Source organism: Melospiza georgiana, chromosome 7 (assembly GCF_028018845.1).
Source record: "Melospiza georgiana isolate bMelGeo1 chromosome 7, bMelGeo1.pri, whole genome shotgun sequence".
Taxonomy (NCBI): domain Eukaryota; kingdom Metazoa; phylum Chordata; class Aves; order Passeriformes; family Passerellidae; genus Melospiza; species Melospiza georgiana.
The window spans coordinates 15,416,880-15,432,461 of NC_080436.1; the positions used below are offsets into that span (position 1 = coordinate 15,416,880).

A 15,582-nucleotide genomic window follows, 5' to 3' on the forward strand; every position below is an offset into this window, starting at 1 on the left:
TACACCAGAACATAAAGCCTGCTACCATAAAATAGGGCTTTATGAGTTACCTGCACAAACTCAACTCTTTCAGCAGAAAAACAGCAAGTTAAAAGCCTTTTTACATGTTGCTGGAAATGAGATCATTAAAAACTAATTTTCTAGCACCTTGCAAACATTTGTTTGCAAGGTAAATAATGCAGCAATATAAAATAAGAAACTGGTCGGATATACTAGAATCATTGATTACCCAAATACAATGTTCCAACATTGCCATTTGAGGACAAAAGTGAACTTACTGAAATTAGTGAACAAAGGTTCTTTATATAAATTCTGTTTTATGACAATGCTACATGCTACTCATTGCATAGGAGGTTTATTGAGTTTGGGCAGACAATCTTAGTTGAATTGTAAGTCCAACTTTTCCAGTGGGATTGTTACCCCACTACCACATTAGAATCACCACACTACAAATACCTTACAATCTTCCATTTTCATACTAAGAGTATTAACTAAAAACATTATTAACCCATTACAGATTAATGAAATTGAATATCCAATTTTCTTCACTTAATTGCCAAGTTATAGTATTTGCTGTGAAAAAAGAGCATCTGCAACATAGAAGGTAGGAAATCACAAAGTTTTCAACAGTGGTATAGAAAACCAAAAACGAGAACCTGTTTGCATGCAACAACCATCCTCAATTTCAGCTTTAATCACTTGTAGAACATTCAAAAAAACCACACAGGAACAAAACTAAAATGCACAGAACACATACAGTGTAGGTGGCACTAACTCACCTTAGACAACTGATGCAAATACATATTCATAATATACAAGTGTATTCCCAATTGTTCTGCCTTTGCTTCTGACTAGACACTAGCACTATGCCAACTACAACCCAACACAGCAGCAAAATGCTGCTTTTTGCTGAACACATAAAAATAACTGAAACACAGGAATGGGTCTTTTTCAAATCATTGTCTATGGGTATTTACAATTTATGTTACAAGTTTTAGGACTTACAGTTTTAAAGTATTAGGTCCAGTCAGAAGCTAGCACAGGTTTTTGAAGTCATTTTCTGGAGCAGAACCAGCTAAAGAGTCAAATGTTTATGAGACAAAAACCACTAAAGAAGCTAGGAGAAAAACTAATGCATAAAGAGGTAAGCAGTAGGGATATCAGTAAGGCATCTGAACACCCTGTGCCTTATATACAGGCAGTAAGAACATTCCTGATATCACAAGATCAGAGCTTCTTCAGCTAAGGTGCACAGCAAATTCATTCCCTCTCTCTTTTTGAAGTGATAGGCACTGCATTTTTTGATTGCTGAGAAAGCAGCCACAATTAGAAAAAATCTGTAACTTACTTATGAACCATTTGTTGTTAAAAATAAGCAAGGACAAACAGCAGGACTGGAGAAGGGGTAACATTGCCAGGATATGGGGAATGTCAATGGGCTTGTGATTTTACTTGGATAATAGCCATCCACCAGGAGACTCAGACAGGAAATGCAACAAAACCCAAATCCTAATGAACAGGAGATAAGAGTTCTGGTCTTCATTATTGTCCCTGTTAGGCCACTGACCACCAGGCCATGGAAGAAGCCACTCAAGCACGGTCTTGAAGAGGCTCAGCCAGAAATTTAGAACAGATAAGAAGTGGTAAACAACATAATTTGTCTCCTGGGAAGGAACAAACTTATCTCAGGATGTCTGCCCAGACTTGTGGACATGTGCAATCATTTTTATGGAACATTCAGGGAATGTGCCAAGGGTAGGAAAGGTGAACCAGGACATAGCCTATGGAAAACAGAGAGGAGGTGGCCTAAAAAGGAGTCACTAGTGTAAGCTGCAAGACAGCTTGCTTGGCACAGCCCTGCACCTGATCACTGCTGTCTGTCCTATGATAAGTCCTACTTGTAACACCCCCTTTGTGACCTTGCTCTCTATTCTGCATAGGTGTGATCTGCAAGGGAACTGGAGAGTCAGTCAACAGCTATAGGGAGATCTGTATCTGGAAAGCCTAAGGCCTAAGACAGTGACCACATAAGAGACCTCAAGCCTAGGCACCAATACTGAATGAACCTAAAGCCTGTGTTAACACTTGTGTCAGTGAATGCTGCCCTGCCCCTGAATCAGAAGAGGGCTGGAGTACCTTTCACCAGCAAACTTTCAATTCTCATCAGCTGTGGAAGAACCTTATGAGCCTGTTTTCTTCTCCTAAGTGCTGTCAGCATGTTTACATGGTGCCAGTAAAGGCAATGGTTTTTCTTTGTCACTGTCTGTGTTCCCAGCCATACCCCACACACACTGCCATCTTGGGAATGTGTGCTCACACTCACTGCTTGCTGGATGTGCAGACAGGAGCAGTGAAAGCACACCAAGAGAAGGAATTCCCTGTAGCTTAGAGGGCACTAAATATTGGTTCCCTGCACTAGTATGTCATGATTATCCATTGGAATTACTATGCACAGGTCCAACCCTCATAAAACAACAGTCTTGCAATTACACTATAATTTTTCCAGAGCCTAGAGAACATCCAGTTATCTTCAAGCTTCTTTTGTCCTTCAATTGTGTGACATTCCCAAAATTCATCTTTTGCCAGACACTCAAGACCTCACATAACATTTTGAAAGGAAAAAATGCAAGAGCAACCTAACTTCAAAATTATGCATGGATGAAGGAAAATGTTTCCAGCTCACCTTTACAGCAAAATATCTGATAATTAGCAGCCAAGAAGCCAAATACACAAATATAAGTTCTGCAAATTTTCTAAAGCAGTAACTTGCTGCTTTTAAAAGCGATTAGATTTACTAAGTTTGTGTCTTTATCCCTAACAAAACTTCCCTTATACGACAGTTTAAGACCAAAAAAAGACCTCATATGAACCTCAAGAACAGAGGAATGCTTTTTAAAATCAATATGCAATTGTTTCTGTAAATTTGTTTCTCCTTTTTTAAGCATGCTCAGTCTCAAGGGACATAGAAGGGGCAAATGCACTTTTGAGCATTACATTTTACCTGTCCAATATTTAGTATGAATTTTATACTTCTATTTTATTCTTAAACTTTCAACATCCACAAAAAAAGGTCATTACAATTTTTAGAAAACCATAGTTCCACACCTTCAGGGGTGATATAAAAGCATGTGGGATATAAACAACTAAACCACCACTGCCCTGTATTATAAGTTAGCTCTTCTAGACCAAAGAATTATGTAGAATTGTCTGTCTTACAGCAAACAGACTCGAGCTGCACCTTTCAGCACAGCCACGCCATTAAGAGTCCCATTTCATTAGGAACTTCATGACTGTAGTGACAATACATGATTTCCACATCACTAATGATCAGCTATTCATACAAGTATTTACAGTATTTCTGCACACTGACTTGAGCAACTAAAACATCTCATGATAATTCGTTTTAAATTATTCGTTCAAAATAATTAGTTTTAAAAAAAGCACAAGAAAATCCACATTTTGCAAACACTACGAGTACTGGCATTTCTCCATCTATCACAATTTATTTTACCATGAACAATAAATTGTTAAGGGTATCTACTTTATGGGTGTCAGCAAGTGTTACTGATATTTTACATAAAAAATGTTAAATGCTGTTTTGTATTAATAAACTTGGATAACAGCATCTTTTTTCAACAGATCTTGGAATGTTGCATGCCCTGACCTTGTACCACAAGATGATAATAAGAGCAGGAGTGAAAGCAACCTCAAATCATGCACTTACTTATTCAGTGTGAGGTCAAGGATGAATTTAGAGCCAAAGGCCTCAATCTGGAAACTCGCCTGGGCCAGATGTACAGCCTGTAAACAGAAACACACAGTTCTCAAAATATTCACTGAGTTTTAGATACAAAACAAACGTGACTGTGCAAAACAAAGTTATGGAAAACATGCTTATTTTGATGAATCTCATGGGCATATGAAAACTTTTGCCCTTGTATCAAATTCTCATTCAAAAGGATTTCTTTTTTAGAAGGAAGCAAATGGTACCTGAAAAGCGTACTCTGAAATACACACTCATCCCTCACAAAATGGAAAGGAAAAAAAAAGTTTCACACAAATGTCTATATTTTGCCATAACCAGATGGCTGTGTAACATAAGTAATGTAGTATACTGTTCTTTTAATTTAGTTATTGCAATCATTCCCTTTAAAAGGCTGAAATAACTAAAGTATTTGTAATACACACTTTCAAATATGAAAATCATGGCAAGGTTCCTATTACATATTATGAAAAACTCCTTCAAAGTAATCCCTTCCCAATTAATGGCTTTGTACTTGGCACTGTAGCTAAATCAGTATAAAGAATACTGATGCTGGTCAACACACAACAGATCAACATTAGCTTGTCTTGCACAGGGAGTTAAGTTCAACTTCAGGATATTTAGTTCTTGTCAGGTAAATTGTATTCTTTATTTTTCTCTATACTGTAATAACTGTAGCCAAAGACATTTAAAACATGCTTATCTGTTTCTAGAAAAATGGGGAAACGATAAGAGATGATCCAAGAATTCCTTTTTGTGAAGAGCTGTTCTAGCAGGGTTGAAGAGATTACATCTGAATTTCACAGTATCTTTCCTGATAACATTCTAATAAAATCATGCTCACTTATACACTAATTTGAAACAGTATAAATAATTACACAAAGCTGGAATATTATGACTAAGCCCGTTAGTTAAAAGACAAAAAAACCCCTATTTTTTATTAAACACCACAATTAACCCTCAGGTATGTCACAGAAAATATATCAAGTTCTAGCTAGTTTACAGCACAACTTAAATAGTATGAAGGCTAGCTTTTATGGTTAGTTCTGTTCTCTTTTGGAAATTTCTCCACAAAGGAGAAGGTCTTTATGTTTCTCTTCCATTCTTGCACTACACAAAGCAGCACCGATTTTAATCTTCCTTCTCAGCAAAGTTATTAATCATCTTTCAGAAAATTCTTCAATATAATTTTTTTAAATTGCTATTGTGACTAAAATCAGCTGTGACATTTCCCGTAATACTTTATCATTCTTTGCTGCCAGAATTATAATTTCCCTTTCAATAGGGTCACAGAGCTTTGTTGTCATGCTTCTTTTTTAAAAACAAAAGTCATGTACAAATATTTTAAGTACCTTTTAATGCCATTAAACAATCTTAGCTAAAGCCTGGTTTTGTTCATTAAAAAATACAATTACTCTAAACAAGAATTAAAAAAATAATATTCCCAGCTGATATCTAAAATCACATAGAAGCAAACCACTACTAAGCTTTCTCTCTGTTCTATTTTTTGGTAAATGTATATTGTTGTCTCACCAGTTCAGCAATTTGCTAACACTGGCCTGGCAGATCTGAGTTTACAGCTGCTCTGAATCAGCAGAGCAAAACAGTTTAAGTATAAGCACAAACAGGTGGCATGCTCAGAAAGACTCTGCTGGCATATACATTAAAAAAAAAAGGGAAAGTCAGGTTAAATACATGCCTAGTAGGAAAGGCTTTTCAACCCCAAATCCACTTTTTTTTACAGATGAAATAAAGGAAAGAGTATCACAAGGAGCTTTCTAAGCCCCTGTTCATGACAAAAACTTTATTATGTTTTCAAAACACACATGTATTTTTTTTTAAAGCATTAAAATTTGTTACAAGAAAAGGGCTGCAATTAGTTTTGTGCCACAAGGATTCCACTTCAGAGATACACAAGCTACTGCTTTGAATCTCCTCCATATGTAACACTTACCTAAAAAGATGTGTTCTCATATATATGCCACAAACAACATTTCAATGTTAAATATCTGCAAAATTTACAACAGCATGAACTATTCCATTAAGATAATTCTGGAACATGAGAAATCTCTCCCTAGGCATCAGCTGCTGATTTCAGTGACAGCTAAATGGATGACTAGTCTGACCTGCTACAGCTTTCCTGTTGTCCAACCAAGACTGTTCAATGATATCTGTGTATCACCCTTCAAGCTTCTAAGCCATGAACCATGTATTCTTTATCTTTCTGCAATTTCAAATTATTAAAAGTAATTTTTATTCTTGGTCTGCAATATCATAAAACCCCTTCCTCTTGTAGAATTACATGTAGCAGCATTGCTATTTCTGAAAACATTTCTGTGTATAAAAACACTACTTGCTATCTATTAGTGTGACTCACTAGCAGATGCAGCCTGTACACAAAAGCAATTGCTGCAAAGCAGCTGACACTAATTTGATGACCTGCAGCAGGGCATGTTCACCAAACTCAGCTGAAACCATGGGTTACAAAAAGATTTTAAATCCCTGCAGTTTAGCAAAAGCACTGTTTTGGATTCAGGTGAATGCAATACACTGCTGCTACAGCAAATACAGATTCTCTTAATTCAGTTTAACAACAGATAACCACTCCCAAAAGCCCTAAAGCAGCTGAAGGTAATGAGAATAAGTATCTAATCCTGAAACATTATTTTCCTGCAATAAATTGGCATAGAAAGCGAATTATAATCACGTGTTTTAAGCATTACAACCATCATGTGCCATAATGATAGGAGGAAAGATTTCAGAAAAGTATCTGCAATTCTGTTATCCACCTTATAATTTCACTGTATTCTCTCATCAACTACTGTGTAATACAAATACCTGAAGTATAATCTGAAATACAGTGTTCTTCTCATTGCCAAAGAAATATAAATTCAAACAAGAATATGATGTTGATCAGCATGTATTTTGAAGAATATACATCTTTTCACAGGAAGAATATTAAACATCATCCTCTTGTACAGCTTGTGCACATGCAAATGCTCACACCTGCAAAAGTATTCTTTATTTACATAAGGAGGAGACCAAGTTCCTTTGTCTGTGTTTGCTTATCATCTAAAAACCTCTGCAGAGGTTCCTGCTTTGACAGCTATAGCCTATTCCAATGGCAAAGTTCCAAAATTATACAAAATTTTTCTTCAGCAAAGAATTACTGCTGATGTACAGCAATGTGGGATGAAGAAAGGTCTAAGTCTCTCAAATTCTTCCTGTCCTCATACCCAAATTTTACGGGGAAAAAAAAAAAGCCTTTTTTTCCCCCTGCTCTGGGAGCTCAAATTACTGGTAAAGTCATTGTAATAAGAGATTCTTCATACTAGGGACATTCTAAGAGTGGTATAGCTGCTGTTGCAAAGTAGTAGCTCTCAGGGTTTTTTCCAAGCTAAAAATCTGTATGTATAAAGAATTCCAGTTTCTTTCAAATCAGTCATTAGGTTATAGTATGTTTCAATATAAAAATGGCTGTAACTGGAATCCCAGTTCTACTGATCTACATCACAGTTTGAATCCTTTCATTGTTTTCGTTATCATATGTGGGCATCCTTTCTCGATAATTCACTTTTTTCAGACTTTCAGGAAATTTATAATCATCATCACCAAAAATAAACTACTACATTAGTTTTACTTTCTTCACAGTAAAATGATGCCCAATGCAATAATGTGTTATCCCTTCAAAAATACTAAGTTCCATCACAAGTCTTTAAACAAAATTAGCAGCCTTATTTAACTGACTAATGGTAGCTATGAGTTTTTTGCTATATTCATGCAAATACAATCTCCAAAGGACAAGCTCATTGCTTTTAGAAATCTATTTTTTCATACAATTCTGCTGACTAAAATAATGGCCAAAAGCTACCTCTCCAAGTTTAGAAGCTGAGCAAGAGGTTTCATCATTCTCATTATGGATGGAAATAGAAATGTAAGTCAGATTTAGATGGATTTTACACCATCAAAACAGTTTTTTGCTCTAGACCTCCTTTCTAACAATAGCCTTCGTTTTGTCACAAGTCAACATGACTTAGTACGTATTAGTTTATAATCCTGCTTTCAGCTTGTTACCCTATCCTCAGACCCCACAGAGAAACCATTCCCTCTTCTAGCATTTGGTTACATTCCACTGTGTGGCACATCCACCAAAACAATCTTCCCCTACTCCCTGGAAATAAAGCATTTCATATTGAAACAGAATATATAAATGTGCCAGCAGCATGTAAAAACTGATGTTTAAAACATACACCATTTCTGTATGTTTTAAACATACAGAAGAAAAATCATCAAAAGGAAACCTCTTGTTGATGATTCCTCTCCGGACTTTAACAACAGAGGAGTTACTTTGATGCACTTGAACCCCAAGCCTTAAAGACTGTTCTTTGAAAGAAAGGTTATGGGCATGTGAAAAAAGACCTCTGGAAGCAATCCTGCTGTTGTGTATCTAAACCCCAGGGGCCAGAACTCACCCTTCTCTGCCACCATGGCAATACTTAGACACCCTTCTGTAGTAACATTGGCCTCCAAAGCCATATCTTCCCCCTGAGGATTTTTTTGTAAGGCCCTACAAAGTAGTGCATCCCTCTCCTGGGCCAGCTTCCTGCAGTACTCAGCCTCCCACAAATGCTAGAAAACCTATAAACTTCATTTATTTCTATTTCAGAACAAGGCATAGATAGTACAAGTGTTGTCCCACCTAAAACTTAGGAAATTAAACCTTTCATAGGTTATTGTGTGAGGCTCCTGAAAGAATCCAGAAATACATTAAAAAAAAAGGATTTAAGAAGCTGTAGAAATAACATGACCTGCATTTCAGCTAAGAAACACAGAAAGATCTAAATCTAGTTGAAGTTGGCATAAGGAAAATCTGCTTGGAGAAACAAAAGGCAGGAAGACCAGTTTCAATCCTCCCGTTAGTAACTACTGAAGACACAGAGTCAAGATAAGCCTTTTGCATTAATATAAATTCAATATAGAATAGACAAAAAATAAAAAGTACACACAATCTTCCATTTACAAGTAGTGCAAACTGAAGCTGCACCACAGAAAGATCAGGGAAAAAGAAAGAAAAGACAAAGCCAGCTGAAATACCACAAAGATTCTTCAACAAAAAAAAAAAAAAAAAAACAAAAAAAAAAAACAAAAAAAAAAAAAAAACAAAAAAAAAAAAACAACACAAAAAAAACCCCCACAAAACTGCTTTTTTTCCAATACTGCTTCCTTTTAAATAGAAAAGAGTTGTTTTCCTTCGTCTAAAGGATGTTTTCCAGCTCAAATTTCATATGCTAAAATTACATAGAGGACTTTGACAGCACTGTATCTCAACCTTTAAAGCAAGGCAACATAGCAGAAATTATTGCATCCACCTGGCAGGAGTATGTTCTTAATGTAAATGACAAACACCTGACCTGATCAGAAACACCTGGAGTTCCACCCCATGAAAAATAGCTCAAAACAAATCAAACTTTTTTAGGGAAGGGGGAAACATCGTTATAGTCAAAAGTACTCTTCCTTATTTTTTCCTCTTTAGGATCTGCAAAACAGCTTTCCTAACACCTCTCTCCTTCCCAAAAATCACATTAACAGCTTATAATTATGCATGAAGAGAAGGCTTCTTTACAGCTCCTGAAAACTTCTGATTCAGAAACTCTCCAGCAGATACAGTCAGCCTCCATATGAATCCAGTTTGAGTTATTTTCCACTCAAAATTTGCTAAGATTGCCCTGGGCTCTGTTTCTCCAGCAATCCTATTATCTTCAAACACCTTGCATTGCAGGATTTTTCCTTCTGCTGGCCACTGTAAGGACTTGCTCCTAGCTTTTTGTGACAAGCTGTGCCCCGTACAGTCTTCCTGCTAGCTCCTAAAATCTTGTGTATGTAGCCTGTGAAAATGAACCAAAGCAGTCATCCAGTTCAATAAAGAGATTAATAGTTCCTTCAAAATCCTACCTCCACCTGCAGAAGCTTAAAAAGACCACAGGTGACTCAGACCTCTTCATCAATTTTATGGATTCCTGTGAGCTTCTTCAGTGTGTTTTTATAAATAGATGTTCATTTTCAAGCATTTTGCACTAAAAATAACTTCAGAAGAACTCAAAACCAGCTAGCCTTAATTTGACTAGGAGGAAACAGGTACACAGAATTCAGAGTTTTCAAGCATCAAGTATTTAAAATCTGCTTTTTTAAGAGCACAAAGCTAAAATAAAGTATATACTAGAACTCTGCCCCCTTGGAGATAGTTCACTTTGTCAAAACTATGGTGAACATTCCTTTCTTTCAGCAGTGATAAAAAGCTTTTTCCAGGAAGGAGGAATACAAGAGGGTCTTGATGACAAACACCTCCTCAATATGATGACATTTCACCAAAAGGGGATACAGAAAATCAGTACTAAGAAAGTAACTTATTATTTATGGGGGTTTTGTTCTCTGCTACACTGTTTGCAGTGTTTAATTTCTACCAACATTTCATGAAGAACGAACACCGCAGACCCTTACTTTTGGGACATGATTTTTAAAGAATATTTTAAACAATTTTATATAATTGTATTTCCCCAACTTCTCCAATCTCTTTCTTTCCATATGCACATCATTTCTTCTAGTCTCACCCTCTCCTTATAGTGACTCAGCATTTCTGAGGCATTCAGGCCTAATCCCACACACAGGCCATATTATTCTGAGCACTGTACAGAAGTTCCACAGAAAGGAGTCTACTGAATATTATCAATAATTAGGGACTGTTTCCACATCATATCCCTATAAATGCCATATTAAGGTTGACAAGAAATGAGAGGTTAAAATGTATAGACCCAAGAACAGTGAAAGAACAACAAAAACATTTTTTCCTCAAAATTTTCCACTCTATACATATAAAAGGCTGTCTTAACTTTTTTCACATTATTAAAAAAATCCTAATGTGCAGATGTCTTTCTTTACCTAACTATATTTTGTTATTTAATAGTTATTTACCTAACTACTTCTCTTAATTACCAATAAGAGACATCAAAATCCCATAGGTAGGATTTATTACCATATATATCTTATATACCTTTATATTACCACATATACATTTATATTACCATATATATCTTATATATCTCATATGTATCTTTATTACCATATATATTTTTTAATTTTGGGAAGGATAAAAGCCAGTATTGAAAAGAATCCCCCCCCCCAAGTCAAAGCCAACCCCTGGATATCTTTCACAATCAATTGCATTGTTTTGTTTATGGGTTGTTGTTTGGGTTTTCTTTTTACAACTTCCAGACTTCCCCCTGCCTTGATTATTGCTCTACAGAGAAGATCATAGCAAATCTTAAACAGAAGAAAATAATATAATACCAAGGAAATGCACAAGATGCAAGTTGGGGTGAAGGCGTCAGGTACAATGACCAGAAGCAAGACATACAAAAATCCAGCCAATCAATGAACATAATCCACTCTTTTCTTCAATTAAATATAAACAGTAAATATAAAACAATCGAAATTTCATGCCAGAAGAATGAAGTTGACATAATGGCACTCTCCATGAAGGCCCAGGACTGAGGAACCCTTCTGTGGGAAAAACTGCAGCATTAGCATTCCCTGGGCTTAAAAGGGACACAGTGAGTAGAAAGAAGATCCACTTTACACAACAGTCAGCAGCAAGCATGCCCAAGGAAATCAATACCAATTCTGTCAGCACTGATTTCTGCAGAGCTTTACTCCAATGTGTAGGTACAAAGTAGGGCAGAGGAAGAACAGCAATGTTCTGGTGGGCAGTGCTGGGTAAGCACAGAGATTGGTGCACATTGTCCCCAATGGATTTCAAACCAACATACAGCAACGTGGAAGAAGCATTATTCCCAAAAGCAAGTCTGCAAGCACTTTTAAATCCCTTTCTTCCCAAGAGGGGAACAGCAAGACCTTAGTGTTTTAAGTGTATTTAAAAGAGTGGAGTCACTTGAAAGAATATTAGTTGTGAATGTAGTGTTCTCTTAAGTAGCTCCAGTTTCCAACAAAAAGCTTTTCTGTGCCAACCATAACACATTCATGTATTGAGATGCATCCAAAGGCACACACCAGTATCCATGTTCAATAAGCTAGGAAGCATATTCTTCCTGTTAAAAAATAAAAATTATACAGGTACCTCAACCTTGTTTTTCAAAGATTATTCAGTGCCTTCTTATTAACTCCACATCTGAAATGGCACATAATCAATATCAGCATAAGGACATATAACATGTATTAAATTCACTGTCTAAAATTTCAAGAGAAATGCTATTCAATAGGTAGGAACTCCATTATAGTTAAGTCCTCCAGTAATATCATACACACTGACTTGTTTTGTTGTCTCTTCCCTACCTCTTTATATTCAAACCATCTTTACCTTCACTTTACCTTTTACCCTGTAGGAAGAAATAAATTTTTTTAATAAAGATTTATAAAAATGGGATGAAATTAATTTATAGGGTACTAAGTGATATTGTTTAGACAGGTTTATTTCTTTACAAAGTTATTCCCAAAACCAAAGTTCGTTCAACTCCATATAATTTCAGGAGGAAAAAAAACCCAAAAAACTTACTAGGTGCATCCATACAAAATGTAATACTGGATCTTGCCATAAAATATGAGGAATGCAGGTACTGTTTGACAAAAAATGGTAACATTTACAGTGGTCTTCACTGGCCATGCAGTGGCAGGAAATGAACGCTGCATTTATTAGGTAGTGCACAGCACACTCAAAGCTAAGTAATTCATGCTGCAAGTTCAGGATTCCAAAGAAGCTCCCTATGCAGGTACTTCTGCAGTCTAGAGCTATTTTGGAAGAAACATTTTGTTGATAGTAGTGTACCAAAAGTGAAGACACCAGAATCTATACTGATTAGTCAAGTCAACCTCACATAATTCTCATTTGTTTTATCTACAGTTCAGGTTCTGAACCATTCTGGAATTCAAAATAATTATCTTTAAATTAACACAAGGGAAATTACATTCTTGTTTAATTACATGTACTCCTTTAATTCCTAAAAAATGTGGTAGGGACCACCATTAAGTCTTGAATATATACAGATCAAAACAAACATAGTTTCACATCACATATCACTGTTTTGAAAATTCTGCAGATGAGCCTCTTTTTACCCTACCTTGTCATGTTTCTGCTGGTGCCTTGCCCTGGTATCCAGGATATGGTAAGGGGTCTCAGAGTCTCTGTTGATGTAATAGACTAGTCTTGAAGGCAGTGTGATTTCCTTCTGGATTGCATTGCTGTAGCTGTTATTTTTACTGTTACTGCTGTTACTCTGTTGAAATGTACTCTCTTCATCTGCCAGTACTTCCTCTATACCGCTTGCTGTTTCATTCCAGTGCAGGCCTGGGGAAGAAAGAGATGCCAGCCATAAATTCCATGGCAGAATGTGTTTATTTCCATGAAAAAGCTACATATTTGCTTGCAGTTTTCTAACATTTTACTAATTACTCAAGCAAACAAAAAGATAGCTTACTCACTGAGCTAGATTTGATTCATTTTTTTACATATAAAATGGTTTCAGAAAGAACATTATTTATTTAATTGCATTAATCTACATTTTCATATGCATAGATTATAAATATTTTAATATCTCTCAACCTTCAGGAGGAAAAAATCCTCAACTTAATGGATATATAGTTATCCCCTACATCCTCTTGCATAGCTAAATTCTTTCACAAAAAAAAAATCTACTAAAAGCTAAGAATACTCCCAGTGTTGCTAACATACATTGAATTCAGAGTCCATGTGCACTGAATGCTAAACTTCCTATTATGTAAAGGGAATTGATTTCTACTTCTTTTAACTTTGACAAGAGCCCTTTTCGTCAGTAGCAGCTTTTCAAAAGAAATCCTGTATCTTTCTTCATTAAAATTTCAACACAGTCAATCGACGCGATGTAACAACACAACAATATTACAAGGTAACGGCAATGTACCAACAATAATAACATGATGCACAAACAGACTGCATTCAGAGCATTCCACATGTCACCTATATGCAACCAAGCGCAAATAAACAACAAAGCACACCCGAAAACCAGACCCCAAGCAGACAAATTAGCAGATCGCCGTCCACATGCACCGTGACACATCCAAAGCCCACCGGAGCTTTTTGTGTCGCATCCCTCACGGGCAGCATCCCTACCCAACACACTGCAGCACCGGCACCGCACGTCCCTCTCTTTTGTGAAAGCAAGCAAGCAAGCAAGGAAACCTTAACTGAGCCCCGGGTTACACATGCCGACACAGACACGTACACAAAGCTGGGAGAGGGAAGGGAGGAAGGAATGGTTGAAGGGAAATTGATGTTGCCGGGGTTCATCGCGGGGGAGACCTCAGGCACCGCACCGCACCCCGCCATACCCACCGGCGGCTGCAGCCGCGCGGGCCCGGGGGACACAGGAGCCATGGAGGAGCAGGAGCAGCGAGACGAGGCGGCCGAGGAGCGGCAGGAGCGTGGGGCGGCGGCGGCCGCCGCAGCCAGGCTGCCGCAGGGAGTTGCTGCCGGGCGGCTTCATGGCTCATAGCGCCCCGGGGCGGGGGGGCAGCGCGGCACAGCCCTCACGGCCGGCGGGCTGTGCCCGGGGGACGCGGGCGGAGCGGCGCGGGCGGGTCCCCGCAGCAGCACCGCCCGTGCGGCTCCTGCCGCCGCCGCCGCGGACACAGCGACACCTCAGCGCGGGGGCAGCCGGGTCCCCGCAGCGGCACCGCCCGTGCGGCTCCTGCCGCCGCCGTGAGGGACACACCGGCACCGCCTCGACACCTCAGCGCCAGCGCGGGCGGGCGGCGGCGCGCGCGCACCTTCCGCGCCCACCCCCGGCCGCGCGGCCCCGCGCACGCGCGCTGGTGGCGGGCCGGGCCGGGCCGGGCGGGGCAGCGGCCGCTGTCCGATGTGCTGCCCGCGGGCACCGGCCGGACGCGGCTCCCGCGGCTCCCCCGTCACCCCCGCGCCCCGCCGGTCGCGGGTGCCGCCGCCCGCTGTGCAGCCGAGAGTGAGGTGCTGCCTGCCGGTGGGGTGAGCGCCGCCAGCTGCGCGCAGAGCCGCTCCGGGCCGGGGCGGCGGGGCGCGGCCGAGCGGGCTGAAGCGGCAGCTGGGAGCGGGTGCGCGGCTGCCCGAGGCGTAGCGCTCAGACCTCTCCCCTGACTTGGGCACGGCTGCAGACAGCTGGGTTTGGGAGCTGTTTTAAAGAACTTTCACGCAGGGTGAAATTGCTTTGAAATGCATCAGCCCTGAGCAAAGTTCGGAGGAGTCTCCGGAGGCACTGACCAGCAGCAGGGGCAGCTTTGTTCTCCTGAGAGCAGGGGTAGGGCTGGAAGCGGAGGCAGTTCAGAGCAGGCAGTCCCCAGCTACTGCAGAGGGATGCACCAGCAGCCCCTGCTCCACGTGTTGTGCGGAGCTTCGGGCTCCCCCTCGCCTCCCTCCCAACGCCTCCGGCTCTCAGCTCTGCTCCTTGCATCCCCCCGGCGTTCTCTTCGGTCCCTGGGCCCCGCTCATCCTCACTGACTGCCGCTAACTAAGCCCTGCAATGAAGGGGGGGAGGTGAGAACCAAATGCTGCCAAAAAAGCGCGCAGATATTACAAGGAAAATGGATATGTGCACAATAAACCGAGAGGACGACTGCAGGGAGGTGCGTGGTCAGATTCTGACCTGGTGCAAATCCACTCTGCGGTGCTGCGTTCAGCAGCAGGCAGTCTGGACTGCAAGCACAAGGACTGGTGCACTTCTGTGCAGTGAATAGCATCTCTCATAGTTCCAGTCCAGCGTGCCTGGGGTGAACCACCAAGATGAAGAATAGTTGCAAAGATA

At 39.6% G+C, this 15,582-nt stretch overlaps 1 protein-coding gene across 10 annotated transcripts in view; it reads right to left on the reverse strand.

The window, feature by feature from the left end:
• Window positions 1-14,329, reverse strand: part of ADAM23 (ADAM metallopeptidase domain 23) — a 65,839-nt gene extending 51,510 nt beyond the window's left edge. For all 10 annotated transcript variants that reach the window (XR_009114685.1, XR_009114687.1, XR_009114686.1 and 7 more), the window contains exons 1-3: window positions 14,142-14,329; window positions 12,892-13,118; window positions 3,725-3,801 (exon numbers count right to left, since the gene is read on the reverse strand). Coding sequence is in view for 7 of the 10 variants with exons in the window: in XM_058028356.1 (XP_057884339.1) it covers window positions 3,725-3,801; window positions 12,892-13,118; window positions 14,142-14,292 (455 nt within the window). In the remaining 3 variants the exon portion in view is untranslated. The remainder of the gene's footprint in view (window positions 1-3,724; window positions 3,802-12,891; window positions 13,119-14,141) is intronic.
• Between the last annotated feature and the right edge of the window lie 1,253 nt (window positions 14,330-15,582).